The sequence below is a fragment of the Styela clava genome, chromosome 3 (assembly GCF_964204865.1).
Source record: "Styela clava chromosome 3, kaStyClav1.hap1.2, whole genome shotgun sequence".
NCBI classification, from domain to species: domain Eukaryota; kingdom Metazoa; phylum Chordata; class Ascidiacea; order Stolidobranchia; family Styelidae; genus Styela; species Styela clava.
This window is the reverse complement of record NC_135252.1, coordinates 4025130-4048685: the sequence shown is the minus strand read 5'-3', so window position 1 is coordinate 4048685 and position 23556 is coordinate 4025130. Positions and strand designations below refer to the sequence as shown.

General features: G+C 32.1%; 1 protein-coding gene across 2 annotated transcripts; it reads left to right on the top strand.

The window, feature by feature from the left end:
* Window positions 1-561: 561 nt before the first annotated feature.
* On the top strand, window positions 562-23334 carry LOC120342588 (myosin-binding protein C, cardiac-type-like). Of its 2 annotated transcripts, XM_078110713.1 has the most exons (27): window positions 562-721; window positions 1183-1392; window positions 1850-1897; window positions 3134-3182; window positions 3288-3341; window positions 3497-3669; window positions 3933-4085; window positions 4173-4277; window positions 4423-4499; window positions 4728-4841; window positions 4925-5038; window positions 5220-5336; window positions 5451-5598; window positions 5762-5895; window positions 7127-7340; window positions 8645-8749; window positions 8980-9168; window positions 10561-10673; window positions 11579-11777; window positions 15983-16071; window positions 17101-17293; window positions 17826-17970; window positions 19565-19716; window positions 19955-20164; window positions 21137-21259; window positions 21348-21361; window positions 21402-23334. In XM_078110713.1, the coding sequence occupies exons 1-26, from the start codon at window positions 700-702 to the stop codon at window positions 21356-21358; spliced, it is 3261 nt and encodes a 1086-aa protein (XP_077966839.1). In that variant the 5' UTR covers window positions 562-699; the 3' UTR covers window positions 21359-21361; window positions 21402-23334. The 2 variants fall into 2 exon arrangements, with proteins under 2 accessions (XP_077966839.1, XP_039267422.2); XM_039411488.2 differs by having other exon boundaries at window positions 21348-23334.
* Window positions 23335-23556: the final 222 nt, after the last annotated feature.

Below are 23556 nucleotides of genomic sequence, written 5' to 3'. Positions count from 1 at the left end.
ACGAGTTTCGCAGCAATGTCGGCTAGCGCGATTGTTATTTAGCACTTTCTGGGCGTCAGCTGCAACCAGCAATTCACGCCATGAATCTTGTCTCGAGCATGAACAGTTTTATACCTATATATAGAACAGAGCGTCGACAATGATTCTATTTTATCGCATTCTTTACTCATGTCGTGTGTAGATAGAAAACATTCTTTATAGATAGTTTCCAGACTTCTGCACGAGAGAGGGAGACAGTGGCGGGATGATTATTAGTTATTCAGTATGCAAAACGTACTTGCTTGTTATATAACATCCGTTTTCGAGTCGTAGATGATGCGTTCCAACAATGTACGCTCCGACCATGGTTTTTGATTGACATGAAACAGGGTTTAACCAGAAGTGAGATGTATATGTTCTGAAGCATTTCAGGAAGGCGAAGTTGCAGAGAAAGATCAGAAACATTGGCGTCATCGCAATTCATGGTTCCGTCGCGGACTCAATAAATTAATTAGGATATATTTAAAATTTATTTCAACACAAACTTCAAATTTCTACGTAAGTTGGAAATGAAAATAAATGAATAAAATCGCCAGGCTCAGTTTCGTCTCAGTTTTCCAACTGGATTTTATTCCATGCTAGCAAGCTTATTTAAGAAGATTTATATTTATTGAATCAACAGATTCCTATTATATTTTAATCGTTGACTGAAAACCAAAAATGCCTGCTGCACCAGGAACAGGTAAGCTTTCTGTATTTCATATCATTTTCTAATTTTACAAATTTCTATTCTATTGCTCGTTCTATTAAGTTGTTAATTAATACATGCTATAAAATTGCCTCTGCCCTTTCCTCTTTCTATAACTGCTACGATGTGGCTAAATCTTATCTAAGATGATAATAGATTTTTTTCAACCTTCCTTTATGACAGTTGTAAGTAGTTCGTTTATCAACAAAACAATTCAAAGATCTACCAAATTCTGAGATTGCAAAACATCCTATTTAGCACAAAACCAATTTTTAGACGTTGGAGTATAGAATTTAATATCAATTTGTTGAGTAGGTTAATAGCAGTCTTGCCTGGCCAAAATAAAGCCACTCCAATGTATTTTTGACAAAATTAATTTAGGAATACATCAATGTATCATTAAAACAAAAAATACCGGAAACGCTCTTCACAATCGTTTATATATTTCATTATAGAGCCTAAAAAGATAGTCAAGAAGAAGGTCGTCAAAAAAGTTGTCAAGAAGAAGAAGGAAGACCCAAAAGCCGAAGAAACTAAACCCGCGGAAACAAAAAATAAAACAGAGAAAAAAGAAAAGGATATTCCAAAAGAAAATTCACCAAAAGAGGAACCTGTTGCTCCACCTCCAACTGAACCAGCTGCTGCTGTGGAACCAGCCACTCCCAGTAAATATTTATTTTTATTATTATTATCGTTAGTAATAAGTACAGTTGAAAAGAATATTCAAATTTTTTGTTTGAATTTTACAAATGCTCTACGTACGTTTATTGAACAAATCTATATGTTTATCTAACATGTTTTAGAAAAATAACACAAACTATAACATATTTTGTAAAACATAATTTTTCAATTTTAAAAAATGAACATTGTCGTGAGGTAAATTGTCTTTATCATTTGTTATAGCGTTCTTCTAGCGTTTATGGTGATTTTTAAGTAATATGACTGTTGACCTGTTTTTAAAATTTGTCTCAAAATGGTAATACCTAACATAAGAATCGCAGTTTTGAATTACCCACCTCTACTTGCATATAATGAGATAATATCTAATTTGGATTTATTGTAACGTTCGCGATTCCATTTTTGTGGACCCTATTCAAACATTATTTCATTTTCAATTTTCAGGAGAAGAAGTTATTGCTGAGAAGCCGAAAGATGTAGAAACGACAGAAGGTAATACTTGGTTAATGGAAAATTTAATGAAACAGTTTCATCAATGTCTAAGCGCATAGTATTATGCTAATTTATATGAGAAATGCATTTGTTCTATGGCAATTAGAATTATATTGAATACGAGATAAGGTGAAATAAGTTTGCTATTAATCTGATTTCAAAACAGTTCTTATCTACAAAATGTCATCGTCGCGAAGCACATTATATCCGTGGTTATAATAACCTAGATATATGATATCCATGTGCTTTGTATTAATAATCGTTTAACACATAATAGTTTGTAACACATTCATACGCATTGTTCATTTGGTGTTAATTTTCATCATTTGGGCGACGAAAGGTCGAGAAGTGACAGTTCGCGCCAAAATCGTTGGCGGTGACGTCATACACAAGATTAAAGTTACCTGGATAAAGGGAAAATGGAACACTCTGTCAAAGGGAGACAGACTCGATATATTTGAGAACGAGAGAACTGGTGAACAGTTTTTGAAATTCAAAATGCCAAAACAGAGTGATACTGGCAACTACAGACTTAAAGTGTCTGGTCAGGCTGGCGACGAAGAATGCTCTTTCAATGTATTTGTTGGTCGTGAGTCAGCACTAAAACAGACAACTTGCACTAACTAATTATAATTCAGCAGCAATCAAATTACTAGTGGCTCAAATTGTATAATTTTCTATCCGCATTTTGTTACACAATCAATCTCTCTCCAAGGTCATCACTCTCAAACAAACATCGCTTATTTCGCACTGAAAACAAATATTTACGTATCTTGGCGCAAAAAACTTTGTTGCTTTAACAAACGTTAACACTGCGACCAGTTAATGTCGTATGCACAATGAGTACATATATGAGTTTATTCTGCTCTGCTATACATATTATAACTGAGTAAGAACTGCAAAAATATTGGAATGTTTGATAGCTAAACGCTTTTGAACGCCTTATGCGCATTTAGAGCCAGCACAGTACTACTTACTCACACCATTAGAATGCAACAAATGCAACAGAATCGTAATTTACAAACCATTTTTGGTTTACGTTATTTCAGTGTGTTTTCTATCATCAGTGTCATTGTTTGACTAAAAACCTGCTTTATTTTTTACCACCCTAGAACATGATTTGTATATTTTATTCTACTCATTAAAACTCACGCACACGCTATATCTACTGATCCACAGTACCGTTATATTTGTCTTTATGAAAATTTTTCAATCATAAAATTCTTAATATTTCAGCTCCAGTCGTGGAAGAAAAGAAAATTGAAATCAAAAAGGGATATGTACCGTGAGTGATTATAATATCAGATTTGTATCTATCATTTGACATGAGTTTGAATAATACTATAAATAGTTAAATCTTCAACTAATTATTGATTACTTATGCATTCAGGGATGAAAAAGAATTGGAGAAAGATGTTGATTTTCGCAACAGACTGAAGAAAGTGTAAGTAATAAATATGATATTTCAGTAATTCAAAATTAATAGCAATGAAAATAGAATGAAATACCTCTTAGAGTCGATTTTACCACCCTCGTCTACTTTTCTTATTTATACAAATCTTTGTTAAAAGTAAACATTGATTTTACGTGATTTTATAGAGAGAAATACAGAAAAGAGGAAGAATCTGGTGAATGGGACGTATGGTCTCTTTTGAAAAGTGCGTCATCTCGTGAATATGAAGCAATTGCTTTCAAGTTTGGAATTGTTGACATGAGAGCGATGTTGAGAAGATTGTCAAATACGAAGAAACGAGAAACGCAGAAAGCAACTTGTACGAACAGAAATATAAGTCCTGTCCATCTCATATCTAATTTCGATATCATATGATCAATAACTTAGTATATATATGTATATTTTGGAATGAGATTACAAAATTAGGAAATACATTAGCAAAATTATGATAAATTATTATATGGCCATTTGAATTAAATATTTGAAATATTGAAATACGAATTTGGTATTAAAATAGGATCTAAGACATATATAAATAGATTATTCAAGCTGTTGAGCTGATGAAGTGAATTTATTTTATAGCATTTTCCAAGAAATTGCCAGAAACCATTGCGTGCACCATTGGAGAAAAAGTTGTGCTTGAGGCAGAAGTTGCAAATGAGCAGATGACAGTAAAATGGCAGAAAAATGGAGAAAATATTGAAGCAAGCAAACATTTTCAGATAATGACTAAAGGTGGGTTTTTGTGGGATGTCCAAAATTCATTAAAATCATCGAAAACGTTTGCTGCCATATTGATCAATGTCTAAATAATATTTTCAGAAAACAAACGAACTTTGATCATCGACCAAACTGTCTTGTCAGACGATTCTGCATATTCTTGCGTTGTAGGAAAGGACGTCACAACATGTGAACTATTTGTTCGAGGTATTTTACTCTATTCACAAAATTTTCCTTCTTTGTAGAAAGGAAAATATAAGAGAAAATATCACAGTTATTATTAAAGTTGTTAAGTTTTTAATAGTTAGTAATTGTGTGAAAATCGCAAGTAAAATGAATTTTGACTTTACAGAACACCCTGTAACTATCACGAAAGGACTTGAAGATATTCAAGTCAAAGAGGGTGAAGATGCTGAATTCAATTGTGAAGTGAGTTGATTGTTACAATTTTGCCATATTCTCTATATTTTAATTTTAAAAAAGTTTTGGGATGTACCATTCCGACGCAAATTCATTTTAAAATATGAGAATTTGAATTATCTACTCGTCTTAATTATCTCGTTATCAATCTTTGCATGTGAATTTTCAGTTGTTTACGATATAAATATATCTGTTTCGTTAATGTTACATATCATAATTTTATTTTTCTGTTGCCAGCTATCCAACGAAAATGGAAAATTCAGAATTCTGAAAGACGGATCTCAAATAGAACAAGGAGAGAAATACAACATCAAGAAAGAAGGAGTCAAAGTTACTTTTAACGTTAAAAAGGTACTTATTATTTCTACTTTAATATACAACATAACTTTTTAATATATATTCAAGAATATAAATGAATTCACATTTATTTTTAGATTTCAACTGATGATGAAGGTTTTTATCAAATTGTTACCAACGGGGCTCAATCTTGTGCAGAAATCGTCGTCCAAGAAACTTCTCAAATCACCCAATCTTTTTCTGACTTGAAGGTATCTAGAATCCAGGACATATACTAGGGGCTAAAATTGAATGAGCTAGAATTGGCTGAATGGCAGCTAATTTACAAAGACAAAATAAAATAGATCAATATTTTTAGTTTTTCAAAATCACTATGAATAATTATCTTGGACCCATGAATTTCATATTTTTAATCGTAGTTGCATTTTTCAGGTTAACTTCAAAGATACTGCTGAATTTGCTTGTCAAGTATCAGATGAAGCTGTGAAAGGACAGTGGTTAAAAGATGGCAAACCAATTGTTGCTGATGATAGAATCAAGATCATTGAGGTAAGAATGTTTTAACACTTATTAAATACTTTTACGATTAGAACATTTACTCATTTAAACATTCAAATTTATTCCTACGAGTGGAGTTAAATGAATATTGTTACAATTGAATAGGACAAGAAATCACGCATACTCACAATTTCAAAAGTAAATGACAATGATCAAGGAGAATATTCCTTTGCAACGGAAGGATCTGTAACTAGTTCTATAACTGCTGCATTGGAATTGACAGGCGGACATATCGTAGTCGAAAAAAAGAAAGGTACGTATTCAAACCATTTTTTAAATAAAATTTGATTATACTAGGTGCTATTATTATTATCAACATGCCGATTTGCTTTGGCTAATTGTTATTCTAGTTAGCATTTGGCGCAGAGCATTTGGTACTTTTCATATATATATATAAATGTTTCATTTCTTCTCAGTACCACCAAAAATTTTTCTTGACAATTCTCAAAAAGACCGAGCCATTGTTGTCCGAGCAGGAAATAAAATTAAGCTCGACATTCCGATATCGGGAGAACCAGCTCCTGTTCCAGAATGGAAAAAGGGACCCAAGGTAAGCGGTATTATTTTTGGTTTACTCGCCAGATGGCAGTATAGTGTTAAAACACGTAGTAAAACTCGTTGGAACTCGTGGTAGTAACGCTGTGAGACTCGATATGTCCATAAATAAAATGAAAATAAATTATATGCTTCCTGACTCGTACAGGTATTGATAAAATAACGTTTATCCTCAAATACTAAAATATACTGACAAATTGATATAGGCAAGTCTCTGCAGTAGTCTATCAAATTTTAGCTCCTTTTTAGCACGAACGACGTCACTTTCACTTTTGTTGAATTTAACTCAATAAAGAGTTTAAAATAAAATAAAACTTCAATTAATTATTTACTTAATTGAATAAAAAATAAAAGTTTGTTATAAACAAAAGAAAATAAAAAGATTATGTTGTTAATATGTTTATTACATTATATATTGCACAATGCCAAATTTTACTAAAAGAACTGGAAACGTCATGCAGGTTATTGAAGAAGACACAAAAAACCGAGTTAGAGTTATTGACTCCCAAAATGGCTCGAAAACTACATTAATTATTGATAAATGTAGAAGAAATGATTCTGGCGAATATACTTTGAATCTTTCAAGCGAGGAAGGCTGTGAAACTGCCATATTCACTGTCAGAGTAATAGGTGGGAGGGCACTCCACGGTTATGAGCATGTTGTCACACTGAAGTCAAATCACTATTTGCAAAATTTAAAAACGTTTTATATTAGTTGATATGAACTTTTCATGTTTTTCGGGTTTTCAATGTACCGACCATATGATTGATATTAATATGAAATACTGTATCAGCGCTGTCATATACTTGCTTTGAAATCTAATCGTCAATTTATCTGTTATTACTTGTCACAAGAAAAGAATTTCGTTTACGTAACATGCTAGGCTGTATTACGCGGTAACTAGTGCTACCTTTATCTATGCCACCCTGTCGGCGTATTTCTGTGGTGAAATATTTTCTAAATTTATGAGCAAAAAATATTACAAAAAAGAAAGGTCGTTTTTTTCTTGAGATGTTTATAAATCTGTGTGATTTTCGTCAAGCCAATCCAATATTACTTCACACTATAACTCTTGACTCACCGAAATTTATTATCTTGCTAGGGCGGTATGCAAATATGTATAAATATGATTTTTTAATCACGAATGACACGATTTTCTGACTGATACTAAGTTCACGCTAAGCACTGATTCACATAGCACTTTCTCACATTTGCACTTTCACAGGATGGCCCCACTGAAACTATTCCTTCAACCGGTAAAAGAATTTGGTCTAACACCAGCGCAGAACACCAGATCACATACATGGAGATTCTTGGTGCAAAGATTTCTGACAGTGGTCTATATACCTGCGTACTGACTTGGGATAAGTCGGACCAAGAAGGCACTGATTCTGAATACATCCGTAGACAAGAGTTTGAATTTTTATTAAAGATAGTTGGTGAGATTTGTTTGTTTTAAACTCTTTTTGTCGAAATCAACCTGAAAGTGATACATATTCACTCAAGTTTGTTAATCGATGTCATCTTGGACCAAGTCATTATAATTACGCTGATGTAGTGAAACAAATTAAGTTTTTGCATCAGTGGTTCTCAACAATTATTCTTTCATTTATCTCCTTACAGATTAAACAATTAAAATTTATCCTCAAATTTTTCATATTCACGTCGAGTTTACATGACTACAGTTAAAGCATGCTTCGATGCTAATTTTTTTTACCCACAAATGAAATTTAACCCGTTCATCGTAGGGGGGTAAAGACTTGTTGAAAAAACTTGTTCTATATATATATTGCGTGATAAATCTTCACTGTAAGATCCCAACTAAAACGTACTCTTCTTGGTCACTAATTTGAAGCGATGTTTGTAAACCTCTTGACTCGTGTAACAGCTTACATAGAGTGTTTTTGTGTATTTATTGATGCCAAGTTTGCATGTTGAAATTGTCACAACACTTTGTTATCTCACACATCAATCTCACTCTTACGTTCTAAAATTTTTGATATTTTATGTTAATGCTCTGTGGTTCAATTATAGATTGAAACGAATCTGATTCGGTTGATTTTGAATCATTTCCAGAAATTCATTCACTCTATATTTGGTTCTTTTGAAATACGCTTAGATTTTTACATTTAAAAATGCCGCTTACGAAGAATGAAGCATTTTATTGAAAATTAAATTTTATATTATATGACACTTTGCGTCAAAAACAACAGGTGTTACTAATGTGTTTGTTGATATCAAAATAACAGAAAGGTAAACTCTGTCTCAGTTTATGCAAATATCTCGTGTCGAATCGAGATCGTGTTTTACGTTTTTATTACCGAATTTCGTAATATGTCAAACTTGTGGTACAGTATATGATATGTGGGAATGAGATAAACTTGAATGCTACTGGTATTCCGTTTCATTTATCATGTAAAAAGATAATAACTTTAAATGTCATCGCGGCCTCAAATCTAACGGAATTGCACAATACAACGATTATTAAGCCAATCATGAGGTTATGAAGTCGAATAACCGAACAAAATTATATTTTTTGATAATTTTGTGATAAGAATTAATCTATTTTACAATTATGTGAAATCGGAAATGACGTAAGCTAGATAATTAATATATATTCATGGAAATTCCATGAAAAAGTATCAATTGTTTCTTTGGTACGCTTGTTGAGCGTTTTAGCAGGGTTAACAAATGTTATTCTCGTAAACAATTCTAACATATTTTTATCTAAATTATTCTGCAGATGTGCCTGCAACTCCAACAACTCCGGTCATCTCGAATGTCACCGCAGAAACCTGCCAAGTTGAATGGAAAGAGCCTGGTGAAAATGCAGGATGTCCAATCAAGGGTAAGATCGTGGAACTATTGAGGAATTTGTAAGATGGTTTATTCCTCATTTTGGTGATTTAAAAACAATCGGCCACGCAATGAATTACCGAACATTAACTAACTAATCCAGAGTATAATGAAACTTTGTGGCTGTAAGCAATGCTGTTTTCAAAATTTGAATAAAGAATCTTTGTTAATTCTTTCTCAACGCCTTGTTCGAGTGAATAAAAAGAAACTTCTTTATATCAGGATACGTAATTGAACGCAAGAAGACTCAGTCAGAAAGATGGATTCGTCTGAACGCAGCACCAATTGAATGTACCGATTACGAAGCTCGTCGTATGATTGAAGGCATTGAATACCAGATTCGAATTCTCGCCGCGAACGCAGTCGGACTCAGCGAGCCTAGCAAACCAAGCTTACCGTTTACACCCCTGGGTAAATAAATTCAATGTATTGAATATTTAACAACTGTTCTTTGGTTCCTTTTATTCATTAATTAATATAATACATTTGTCAACGCAATCATTTCACGAAAAAAGATCGTCTCTAGTCATTTACGCTTTCTCTTCTACACTGCATAACCTAACAATAATTACCCAGCACACACAAACATTTTCTGACATATAGTAAACAACTGTGATTAATGATTTAAAATGACATTGCATTGTGCAAAAACTTTATCTACGATATCTTCAATGATAATTGCTTTAACGCTCAAAAATTCTTTTGTATCCAACATTCATCGGTGGCCTGCGTTTTGCTCAGTGTGATCAAAAAATAGAAAACATCCAAATATTTTAGTCGCTGTTTTCATACAGCCAAATACCAATGATAGTTTGTGGGTTAATCACATCTCTTGCCATATCTTTCAGTACACTCTTATCGACACGTTAATCGGAATTTGTAACAATGTGTCTATTTATCCCACCTCATTTTTTACGATTTTGTGTGTTTTTACTCAAGTTATCTTATCTTTTATCATATTTTATCTCCCACACGCCTTTTATATGATCACTTGACGTCACACTCGCGCTTTTTATACACGATTTATGACGTATGGTATTGGAAAACATTACGAATCTATTTTCTATGCATGATAAATATATGTATCCATTTTTCGCGAAAGAAAGGATGCGATTGGTCTAAATCAGTCGAAAAACTATCAGCATGATTTATAAGTTCCCAAATTTACAAGAAATTGTTTTGATGATGGAAAATCTTAAATTGATTTAATATAAGAAATATTTGTAACAACTTTATTAAACTTTGCAAATCCACCGAATTTAACAATTAAAATTTATCCCCATTTTTTCTATTACGTCGAGATTACATAACTACGTTTATCAAATAGTAAATCGCGAGTAACAAAGGTTCAGCGCGAGGGCCACGTGCTCGAGAAAGAAGAACATTCGGTAAAGTATTTTTGTCTGTTACTACAGCCACCAATTTTAAACTCTGTTCAAAGAGCAACAATGGTCCCAATATGCGTGCTTTCAGATGCGTTACGATGAATGATATTTGGATCGTCAGTCCGATACATGGCGGTGCGTCCTTTATAATTAATTCAATCATTTTGAATTCGGGTTATTTTTCTTAAAGATTTAATCGTGGGCAAAGTTTTAAAACAATTTGTATGGAAGTAGTTTTATATCTAAAATTCAAAATAACATTGATATGGTAAATAAGATTATTCATACGACAAGCTCAATCTTTGGATCATCGTTGCGTTACTATATCGGATGCATCGCCATTGCATGATATTATTTTTATGTATATGTCATTTTCAGAAATCCCAAATATTCAATCATTTTTATTATTTATTTATAGCTCCCTGCAGTGTTCCAACCAACTTCAAGGTGTCTGCAACTACTGATGACAGCATCGAGTTATCTTGGATTCCTCCAATGGAAATTGGAGCAGCCGGACTTGATGGTTACAAGGTAGTTTATATGTCGATATATCCGCTATATGTCAGTGTTGAGCGACATTATTCTGGCGCCGTTTCAGTGTCGGTTTTAAATATTTCATAAAATGGTTTGACGTGAAGAAGATGAATGATTGTATATCTCTAAAGCTTATAGATTGTTAAAATAATCGTGTTAAAGATATAAAATATGTTAAAATCCTATTAAATACTTTCACGCTTCAATGCCATGAATTCAATTGCTATGCCGGTCCGGGCCATTTATGGATCCACTAAATATTATATTGAAAGTCAAGTTATATCCAATCCATGATTGACACGGTACCACTTTTTATTTTCTAAAGGCCCAAATTGTTGGCACCTCAGATAAAATATTTTCATTTTCAACCAAGCTGAACAAAACAAAATATTGTGAAGATATTCGAAGCGAATTACCACGATAGACTTGAAATATATTTGAAACCGCGAACGGATAAGCGGTTATTAAATCGAAGCATTGAAAACGGGGGTCGCCACCGCGGTCGAATTTATTTGCATAAATACGGCAATATGTCATTCTTGGAGACATAATTTTTCTAGCGATCTGAAAAGTAGTTTGAAAGAGCGTGGTGCCCACATAGTAGTTAACTTGAAATATATACATAATTATGTCCACAAAATATGCAATATTTGGCCTATGTTGATTTCATAATATCATCACCCTAGTGGAATTTTACCCTGGTGGCTTTCGATGATAGCAGCAATGAGTTTTTATTTGTTCGAATATTATGTAACGCATAGACTGAATATGCATCATTATCGAAGACCAATAAAACGACTAGATTTAGATTGTTTAACAATATATAATAATTCAATACAAATGCCCTAAACAACTTTATTTATTGAGGCACCACTAATGTGTTATTTTAATTTTAAATCCAGCTGGAAATGCAACTCAAAACAGCCGAAGGTGGTGAATGGAAGCTTGTACAAAAAGGTTTATTGAGCAATAAGTTGACCAAAATCAACTTGGAAAAACTGGAAACGTGCAAGAAATACTGTTTCCGAATGAGTGCCGTTAACAAAGCGGGATCAAGCCCTTTCGCGGAAGTAGGACCCGTCGTTTGTGCGTTCCTCGTTGGTAAGTGAGATGAAAATTTTGATAAATCGTCTTAGATAAATAAATATCCCGCTAATGGACATGAAAATTTTACGATCAAAAATTGTTGAAAGTTTGTGAGAGAAATTCAAAAAAAGATATATCAAGTTGAGGGCAAGAACATAGTCCGATTATTATTGCGCTCTTACTTTGCAACCAAGAGTTGAAGTGATAAAAAGAATGAAAAGACGAAGCCACGGTTTCCCACTTCAAAAAACACCTATTCATTTTTGGCACGAATATTTATTCGTAAATTCACTATACTTTTCAATATCCCAAAGACGTTTTATTTTAATACCGATATAACTAGTACAAATCTTGCATTTGTATGCACACCACAGTCCCAAAACTTTAGAATATTTAAGGTTGCGAATCAAATTTAGGATATTTCCCAGTTTCCACTATAATGAGCGTTCAACAGGTCGCGCCCTTGTCACACCATTGGCGTAATCGATGTTTTATTTGGAGCTAAATAGGTCTTACAGATCATCGATGTTATATAAATAGAATATGACTTGTATATAAAATAATATAAATCATATTCTTATCGCATTAATGTGAGCGAAAGTTGGGAAGCAATATTTGTGACGTAAGTGAACAGACGCAAGAAAATTAGAAATGTTTGATAAACATCAATCCGGAATTAGGTTTTGAATTAGAAACTTTCCCAACATGATATGCATGATATCTAATAAAAGTGTATTATAAACGAGAAAATCAGACGATATGAAATGAATATTTGGGAATGTTTAGTATATAAACGTGGTACATTCAATGGAAGAACATTTGAATTTTTTTTAAGTTCTTTTTACAATATGCCTTATGGGCATTTTTCTTAAAAATATCTGAATGAATATACCATTTACCGCCAAATCAATGATCTTTCGAATTCAACGATAGTATGTATTCGTCCAGTTCGACATTGGAATCAACAGGTACCTATTGAGTGATGTATCCCAACAGCTAATTTGATAATCATAAAACGTCATATTAATGTAAATTATTTTCCAGATTTTTTCATTTTTAACCTCGTAACGGAATTTCCATTCATACAATAACCCGATTGTAATCATTTCCGAAATTTTCCAAGTTGTATAAAAACTAAATAACTTGAGGTTGTTAGTTTTGAATTCACGCATTAAATTTGACACTTACACTCATCTATCATTACTACATTATAAAGTTCATCATATTCTTGAACTCGGGAATCTCGATGGTCGTCGCACGATTTGGCATCGCATTATGTCTGACGGCGCCGATTGACAACTAAAAATATTAACCCTGCCATTTTGGGACTGACATCTCAAATATTTCTTATATTCTACGCGCATATATGGAGTTGTTGTACATGAAACTCAGAAAGTATAGAAAGAACAGAGATTATTTTGTGGGCTTGATTGAAATACCTGTTGTAGAAATCTTATCACAAAATCTAGTCAAACTTTGCCTTGACTTGATATTTGACTTTGAAATCACTCAAATTTCAACACGAGCGTTTGAAGCATTCTTCAAGAATGTTATACCAATATAAAGACCTAAGAAGTATAGATTTGACAAATGCCCTTGCGAATTTTTTTACAGTTAATTTTTGTCAAAGTTCACATTTATTCAAAAAAATATTGATTATCAAAATCTTTTTTCATTTGCTCCACTTTTTTATTTTTCATTTAAGTTCATTTTTTAATTATCTCGTATACAACTTGTGAGTTTTCACTAAACGCTTGTGTTTTATAATCTTCTTTAATCGGAGTATTGAATAACACAATACTCAATTTCATTTTTGTAAACGTCATAGTAAATTTATAAAACTCGCAGTGCTCAAAGAATTAATTTGATGTCAAAGTCAAACCCAAGACAAGACGTGACCGGTCTATCGACAGTTCCGATCTTGACATACTTATGCTGTTTTAAGTTTGAGTAATTTAACAAACCTGGGACGAGGACAATTTTATCGTACATCACTAACTTTCATATAGGCCAATTATAATATATTTAAGATTGCAACTCCAGACATGGTTTTACATAATATTAACATATAACAATGAAAAAATGTTAATGGTATAGATATAGCAACACGTAATAGTCCTATAATTAAACCGTATCATATTTTTTTGCATTTATCTCATGTAATGACTTTAGTTATTGTTGTTAAGCAATATTTATGATTTTTTTTTATTAACTATAAAACAGAAAGAAAAAATCTTGAAATTAATCTAATATATTTCATTAACATTTTGGATAGTTCAATAAATGAATATTTCCCATATTTACATTCCCATTCAACCAAATGCAATGAATATATGTTTTATCTAGAATTAAAATTTATATTACTTTCTATACTATAGGCATAAATGTAAACGTATGAGTGATACGTCGTTTTTTCAGAGTTTGCCGGAACATGCCTTTTGCATCTTCTCGCAATTTTCACTAATTATATGATGATATGACGTAAATATTTACGCACATGATTTGCGACGATGTAGTAGTCTTATCTTAAAACTCAAAAATCATCTTGAATAGGCTTCTAGAACAATCTTTACATAACATAATAACGATCTCTTTCCGTTTTGATGCACTAAAACATCAAGTCATGCATCTGATAAAAGTTGGAAATTGCATTTTCGTAGAAAGATTGTAGATTTTATCAAAAAGCAAACAAACGAAACGGGGTAAGGCCATGCATATAATGCAGAATAACATTTATTTTTTGCGTCTAAATCGTAATTGTAAGATAAGTAAGTAACCGCTTGTAAGATAAAATCTGAGCTCACGTCAAAAGTCCTAATTTTGCCAGATATTGGCTATTAAAGATGACTAACATGGAAACGTAGTCCCAATAAATATACTATTATTATCATTTATTTATAATTTTAATCAAATAACTATGACGTCAATTTGGTTGACAACAGACACGACTATTCAGTTTCGAATTTGTGATAACGCCATAATGTTATGGGGTATTCCCATTGCTTTCCAAATTAATGGGGAAAATTTGTGAGGTAGAAAAAACTAGGGCTACTGAAAAAACGTCGGGTGACTCCTTCGCACGGCGGGTAATTGAATAGTTGTTTCTACAATTTATAACATGCAAATCAAATATGTTCTGTATGTCTATGTGCATTTTTCTTCTCAAACGCTCAAATGGCAAAAGGTTTTTTCTTGTGAAATAAAAACATAGTCAATAATGAAACAGATAAAGTAGTCTTTCCCTAACTTTTTAATATTTGTATTATGAGTAGGATAAGAGGAGAGCTTTTTCAACTCTCAAAATCTTGATTTATGGCACTATATAATATAATAATGGTGACTACTTTCGTTGAAAAGATGCTGAGTGCTTGCATTCTAAGATGATCTCACTAACCAAAAATGTCAAAGGCTATATATGAGATTCGCCTGAGTCATTATTTCTAATTTTATTTGGTGTTATTTTAGTGTTTTGTAAAGCAATATATATTTATTTACAGATAAAATTACAGCATACCTGATTAGTTTTAAAGTGCAAATACCATCTGGCTTGCGTGACATATTTTAATCAATTTATCTAAATTTTTGTAGGCAATAGGTAGAAAAGTAAACTATGCCAGAAACAGCACGAGTTATCAATGGTACATTAAACGAAAGTTTTAAACAGACAAACATAGCACTTTAAAAGGTTGTTTTAGAGTGAAACTCGATGCTTTTGTGGTCAATTCATATTTTTCGACTCTGTAAAAATCTTCAAATATTATGTAACGTGCATACCGAGATTTTGTATGAGATTGAGTTAGGATTACATGTTCTTGACTTGAAACAACACTGAGCAATGAAAATTGGTTACATAAGTTGGCATCATGCACGTGTGTTTGCACTATTTAGAAAGAATATATTTGATTATAGGGCGCTACAATTTTACCTACTTTGAATATATGCAGATTCTATTGAATGTAATGGTTGCTTGTTTACTTTAATTAATATCTTACCGGTTACAAAATAGAGTACCATATTATGTTAACAATGCCTTTCAGAAACATTCCTACGGTTTTTGTCAGAATATCGATTCCATGTTCATTCATGTTCCAAAATTAGCTATCTTTTTGTATGTTCTGAATTTTCAAAAATTAACAAAAAGTGAACAAAATCACATAGTCTATCGGCATTTGTAAAAAAATAAAAAAAATAAAATAATTTTGAAATTTGATATTTTACAGAGGAACCGAAGATATCTCTACCAAGACCTTATCTGAAACCGGTGAAAGTAAAAGTGGGCGGTAAACTTCATATCAATGTGCCATATCAGGTATGTCAAGTTTATAAACTGTTTGTCTTGGGAAATATATATGAAATATATATCTATCTATTGCTCTGGAACAAGTTGGTAAAATGCACATAGATCTGAATATCTTTGTCATATTTTGCTTTTTAGAAATTGTTTAGATGATTTCAAACATGTTCGTGATAATGATATTTTTTCACATTGGTTATGGCTTATGGGTGGGTGGAATTTAATTACAAAAACTAGGGCCTGCAATGAGGGGAGTTAGAGCAGAATAGCAACCCCGTCATATCATTTTATCATTACTTTAAAAAATAGTCTACTCGATACAAATACCGAAGGTCAGCAATTTCGTTGGGGATATCCCTGGTATTCAAACTGCATGAAACTAGATCAAAACAATATCGCGAACTCAAACTTAGCAATGATTTTCATGTTTGTCAGGTATATTATATTTAATATAATTTATTTATAGCAACAACATGAAAAGCATTCACGATGTATGGTATCTCGATCTCGCATCAATGTTTGTCTCGGATCAAAATATCAAATAACTTAGAGTTTTCACGGAATATAGCGATTTAATGCAATAGATGATGCGAAACGTGTAACTTTATAGCTTTATATGCTTACTAGTTTGCAAAATGCATGTCCAAGTTCGTGGAAAAAATTTAAATTGTTATTTTGTGAAAATTCAACCTACTTACCGCTCGCATTATTGTATTATTGTTACAAATATTTTGAAAACATTACTATCACGCAACATAGAATTGCAAGTATCGTCACGAATATAGCACATAATACAATATACTTAGAATGGTTAGAAGGTCATTTAAACTCGTCAATAGTGAATCTTTCTCGCTCAAACCCAATACTATACCCCATTAACTAACTTTCTAACTTATGGTCATTTCTTATCTGCACTATAATATATTTAATCGGGCTATGCGGAACAGAAAATTATATGCATCCACGCGTGTTTACACTGAGTTCATACAAACGATTCAGCTCCACAAAATAATAAATTTATCACTGTTCCGTGTTTTTTTGCAGGGAAAACCAAAACCAGTGTTGACATGGACAATGGACGAAAAACCCTTGGAGGAACACGTTGCCGTACGTAACTCTCCTGACTCCACAGTGCTATTCATCAGAAAAGCTGAACGATGGGATTCTGGTCGTTATCAACTGGAATTGAAAGTTGGGGAAGATATTGTAAAAGCACACATTGATGTTGCTGTCATTGGTATGATATTTCACTGTCATTCCATCCATACTCTATGCTTTTTCTAGAGTTAAATAGCAATATTTTGAAAGATATAGTAAGCTATTATCTTATTGTCGATTTTCTTTATCTAATTAAGCTTAATTTATATCTGTTGGTCCCCTAGTTACTCTAATTTCTACTTGACTTCTTGATCATCAAATAAATTGTCCAATCGAGACTATCGGAAATGCCTTAAAAATGACTGGAAAAACTATCATAATTTATAAAATAAAACAAAAATAAGTTTGAATAAAAAATTGGAAACGTTGAATTCATAAATAAATTCTGTATATTTATGAGAGTTTGAACACCTGCAAAGTATCATATCTGCAGTACAGCCACAAAGCTAATCTATTTATTTTATTTTCCATGTTTCTATTTCTCCCGGTATATGATGTACAGCATTTTTTTCACCTTCTCATTAGTCATTAGGTATATAAAAAATTAATCAAGTTTATGCCTAAAAACGTCTTAAGATAAAGTGTAGACTGCAATCATAACCTATTTACAGATATCCCATCAAAACCACGACAAGTAAAACTTGTTGAAGTGCTTGGGAATTCAGCTTCACTCAAATGGGAAGAACCGAGCGATTCTGGCAACACTGATATCATTGGCTATGTGGTTGAAAAGAGGGATGCCAGAAGTGAAGACTGGTAAGTTGTATTTTACTCTGTCAGAGGATAATCCAATGAGGTAGTTTTATTGTTTTGCATGAGCAATAAATGAATCGCGCTATCAATAATATCGCACTATTAGTGGCCCATATTAATTGCACACAGAAATGTGAATTGTTCTTTCTGGTGTATATAAATAGCGTTGTTTAGTTTAAACAGCTTGGGGGATTTTGAATAATTTGCGGTTTGGTTTTCTCTCCAATATTTACTCTTACATACATTTGTCAGCTTATTTATCACAATATAATCCAACAAAGTACATAATGTCATCTGAGAATTACACTTTCAATCTTAAAGCAATCCCATTTCTGAAAGATAAAATATTGCCTTGAAATGCTGAAACTTGGCAAATAACAACTAGATTTTTAGTGTAGTGAAAATCAAAAACGTTTTTGTTTGTATAGCTGAGTATGTTGATAATGAAATGAGAAAATCATGCAACGTCAATTCCCATTTTTGAACCGCACAAGGGTAATATGTTTAATGGACCAGGAACATAGAATATTCTCTGTTTTAAAACCTGTTTATTCCCTGTTTGGACTGATCATCTCCTAAGTTGCCCATTGCCTACGGCCTTACTCTCAGTTAACATGTCGGTTGTAAAAAATTATGTATCTATGTAGTTTTCAGCTGGTTCGGGTTTACACAATACAAATTTGCCGCAAAAGTGCGAATATATTGGGGTAATGTCAGACTGTTTTACGCATGGTCAAGTGCGTGGTGTTTAGTACACAGAGTTTGTATTAAAAACGAGAAAGGGGAATGATTTATAAAACATAACATGGCTTTAAAGTTAAGGATACACATGGTTTACGTGTCATTACGTCTTCTGAAAGTAGCAAACCAACACAACGTTATTAATTTACGCTTTATCAAGTTTGGTTTTGATATTGGAAACGCTGAAAGTTTTCGTTAAAACTTGCCCTTGCATTTCGGTTGACTTGGTTGACAGTTGCACATCGAATATGAAATATTTTATGGGCAGGATGGTTACGGAGGTTTGCATCGGAGCAATTAATCAAAGTTCTGAAGGCATCAAATCGTTAAAACATTCAAAGCCATTATCTAACTGTCATCAAAGTGACAAGCTGACAATCGGTAGCATCCCAGTCACTCAAAATAAACCATTTCCAGAAAATCGTTTGAATATACCCGCCGCGTTGATGTCGAAGAAGAATACTTGTTTCTATAACAACAAACAATCAAACTTATTTGAATATTAAAGTTATATCAGGGTTGTCCAAACTAAGTCCATACCCGAATCATTAACATAACATGATTGTACGTGGATAATTTGATATCGGAAACGGTAGATTAATTTTAAGCATTAATGTGTTTTGTCTTGAATGAAACAATTTCCGATTATATAAAGATAACGCATGAAGTATGTTGTAGCAATAAATACAACAGCAATTTGGTGCAATTAATGTGTTTTTATTTGCCTTCAGTTATGCTACTGTTTGTTATGTCTTTTTTATCAAATCAATGTATATTCACCATTGAAAGTAGATAAGAAGCGTTCGCCACAAAATACTGAGCGTGTTTGTTGACATTATTCTTTATGTTCTTTCAGGTTTGTTGTTTACGACAAGCTCCGACACAAGCAATGCCAAGTCAGTGATCTGGTCCTAGGAAATAATTATTTCTTCCGAGTGAAAGCAATGAATGAAGTCGGTGTCGGAGATGGAGCTGCAACAAAGGACAGTGCAAATATCCCCAAAGAAAGTAAGAACTTTAGGTTTCCCACAGAAGAAGCAAATTCAAAACAACAATATCGATGGATACTCTTTTTTTTGTCAAACTAATGTTTCAAAAGCTTATGCGATACGATATTCAATTAACTGTTTCAAGTTATAAAATATTCCGTAGTGTCCAGGGTAATTAACATATGTCATACTATTGCTTCATTTTTACCCCTTCCTTACATATAACATAATATTAATATCCTACACGAATTTGACAGAAACCGTGTACAAAAAGCCAGAATACGCAGCAATGGATTTCAGAATGAAGCCAGAATTTACTCAAACTCTCAATAACAGAAGAATTGTTGAAAACTACAACGGAACACTAAGCTGTGCTCTGAAATGCAATCCTAGACCCAAGATACGTTGGTTTAAAAACAAGATCGAAATCATTGATAACCCTAAATACAAGCTGACTCAGTCCATGGGTAAGTGCTGTTTATGTCACGTGATGTGCTTTTTCCCGTGACTTCTGGTCAAAAGTTTATACCGATTTGACCCTTGCTATGTAATGGTATCTGCTCTTAGAAATGTCAGTAAATTTTCTGCACTATTGACGAATTTATGGTTATTTTTCATTTTTTTGAGTACGCTTTCAAACACGGATGGTTGGCATAATTACCTACTGTTAAACCTGAAATATTATTAATAAAATTTTACAGTATATACCAGTAAATTGACAGGAATTTTGTTATTGTGTAGTTATTTCATTACAAATAAAAATGTCTTTCTTTGTAATTGTCAGCAGTATCCCTCTTAAATAAGACAGAATTGACTAAATGTATAGTTACTATGGAAGTTTTTCAACTTAACTTCTATTTTACTATAGTGATAAATATCCTTTTATTGACCCCCCTATTAACAGAGGAAAAATTGTTCTGAAATATTATACTTTTTGTTGAAAGAAGGGTTTTTGACTTCAAGGCTTATCTCAATTGGCGTGAAGCAGGTTTGAGAGGCTGTCTCTCACTGTAACACCAGAATTTTTGTTTATAGCTCGTTGTAGGTGTTTACAGACCACTAGAATAAGTATTTATATTTTCTGTTTGTAATGTAATTTTGACTTTAAGTTGAATTTGCTAATTTTAGAACAGATTTTAATAATTTTCCAATCACGCCATAGATAGATAGACAGATCGACTTCACGCCTTAATTGAGTAGTTTTTGTAGTGTCTGCATATTAAATTCCGATGATATAAATTGTTCCTCAGTATGGGTGATTATATACACAACCCCAGATTCCCCTATTCCGAGTGCAGTGCGATCACTTTCGCTCAGAGTTTGAAGGGGTTATACATTAATAGTATTGCGATTAGAAATACTCAAAATCATGAACATTGAATGACTTATAAATATGATATAATATATGAAGCTTTTCATATGTCTTTGTTAATTAACAGGAATCGTACAACTTGAAATTCGTCGTGCAAGACTGAATGACGCCGGCACTTACACAGTTACTGCTACGAACGAACTCGGAGAAGCATCCTGCTCTGCTGAAGTCACCATCAAAGAAATCAAAGGTTTGTTCCTAGTGTTAAACTCGTAAATTTATAGCAACATAAAGTTTCAACAATATCCCCTGCTTATCTCTTTTCATTATTTTTACAGCTCAAGGATAAAGGAGGTATTTGAAGATGTATTGAGATATCGGTCAAGAATGTGTTTTCATCAAATCCTATCAACTTAATTTGAAATAAAAGACTCGTGCTCGACGAACATCATCTGTAAATGATAATGATATATTATATTCTTTATTCTTATAGTGATTGTTATTTATGATTGACCAATTTTGGATAAGTCACGAATTCGATAAAAATAATATTTTATTTCTGAACTAATAAATTATACATACATTTATAATATAGTACAATTCAAAGCATTTTGGAAAGTCGGTAATTTATTGAGTAACTTAGAGAATTTGATATTATTAGAAAAATACATTTTCTCCAAATTCTGAATAAACCAATAGTTGTAACGAGCGCTCTATACAATAAGTCACTTATTAGAAAACAGCTGATATTGAAAGAATCAGAACCATGTTTTAGGAGGATTCATTCTTTTGATGACGTAAAGTTAATTTTTTTATTTTTATTTTATGATTAAAATCGTAGACCAATTTTTGTGGTGATGAACAAATATTTTCTGGTTTTGTCAAATTAAAAGGCCATTGCGCATTCACTCACTAATGGAAACAAAATTATATAACATATAATCGCTTTAATATTATGCAATCATTTAACTGCTCATTTTGTCGGCAGAAAATAACTTCGGATTGTTTGAATGTAAACTGAAATATATTAAATATTATATAACATTCAAGCCGTTCCGAAGTTCCAAGACTTGAGATTTCAACAGTGTTTACTGAATTCTCGTCTCGTGCATGACAAAGTTGTTTGCAGCGTATTTTTTAAAAATAATGTTTTCCATGTGTTGTATGTATTTCTATAGGTTACAGTAAAATGTTATTCATTTTTGTAAAATAAATTGTTGAATTCAACATTGGAAATGTTAGACTTGGTTTTAAAAGGGTTCAAATTTCATCGACCTTGTATTAGCATAGATTATTTAACGTTTTGTTCAACGAATAAATATAAACAATTATTGGGTATTTAGTTATTTTGAATAATATCTTTTTATTTCATCTGTCAACTTATTTTGTTGTTAATTTTGTAAATAAATATTCTTTCAAAATATATTATATCATATGCATGACACAGAAAGATGACGTGTGTTAAAATATGAGTATTTTCATATCAGTTGCTAGATGCCGTTGTTAGATTTATTAAATGATGGTTATCTTTAAATTTTTATGATTTGAGTATTTGTACTCTAATTTTGAAAATTTATGCCGACTTCCCCCTTATCTATCATTCAAGTTATTCCAATTATTTAATTTAGTTGAGGACAATACATGGTGCGGCTACATAAAAGTGTGTTGGGATATACATATCTCTAAACTTTGAGGCACGCTGTTACTTGGTGTGTGATTACTAAAAGCTCCCTTATTGCAAAATCGAAACAGCACAAGAAAAATTCTCCTCTCGCTATTACTTTCGTTATAATGATATAATATTTTTTTTTGATATTCTATTTCGTTTTTCAATTCAGTGATTTTTCATTTCCGCGTTCAAGTTGCTGCAATGCAATGAAATTATTCAAATGTATTTCCATATAACAATGATTCACAATGGAAACCATGATTCATTGAGAGAAAAATAAAATACAACACAATTGCCATATTTAAGGTTTGATATCTGGAGCAATATTAAAATAATTTGGTCGAAACTGCATACTTATCGTCACATTATGGTATTCAAGATGGCGTTTATGTGACACGATATACAGATGGGAATATCCGAGATAGCGTGACCTTTATGACTGTCAAATTGAAGAGTTATTTAAGAAAATTACGTATTAATATACTTCCAATAAATTCAATTATTCCAATTATATATTGCATCAAATTGACATAAACGTTTTTCGTGTTTCGTATCTGAATGCTTTGGTTATGAAATACATTTATTTACTTCATTCATTGGTCACTGTAATACAATTTATATTTACGGTCGAGTATACAATAAATAATTCAGAAGTATATTGAAAATTATTCGATAAGGTATTTCAATATATTTTATCAGTCAATATACTGATAAAAGTTCAGAATAGATTCTATAAATATTGTAATCAAATTGAGATACAATTACAAATTTAAATTTTTTTAAATATATATGTCGTTTTAAAAAATAAAATTCATATGAATTATTCAAACAAAAATGCATATTCTGTTAAAATTATATTTAGACCACACCAAACAGGC

Bases quoted from the DNA above. Each gene is read 5' to 3' on its own strand.
- LOC120342588 (XM_078110713.1), top strand. From the start codon at position 700: ATGCCTGCTGCACCAGGAACAG. The intron at 1,393-1,849 runs GTAAATATTTAT...TTCAATTTTCAG, and splicing joins TGTGGAACCAGCCACTCCCA to GAGAAGAAGTTATTGCTGAG. The intron at 5,039-5,219 runs GTATCTAGAATC...TGCATTTTTCAG, and splicing joins AATCTTTTTCTGACTTGAAG to GTTAACTTCAAAGATACTGC.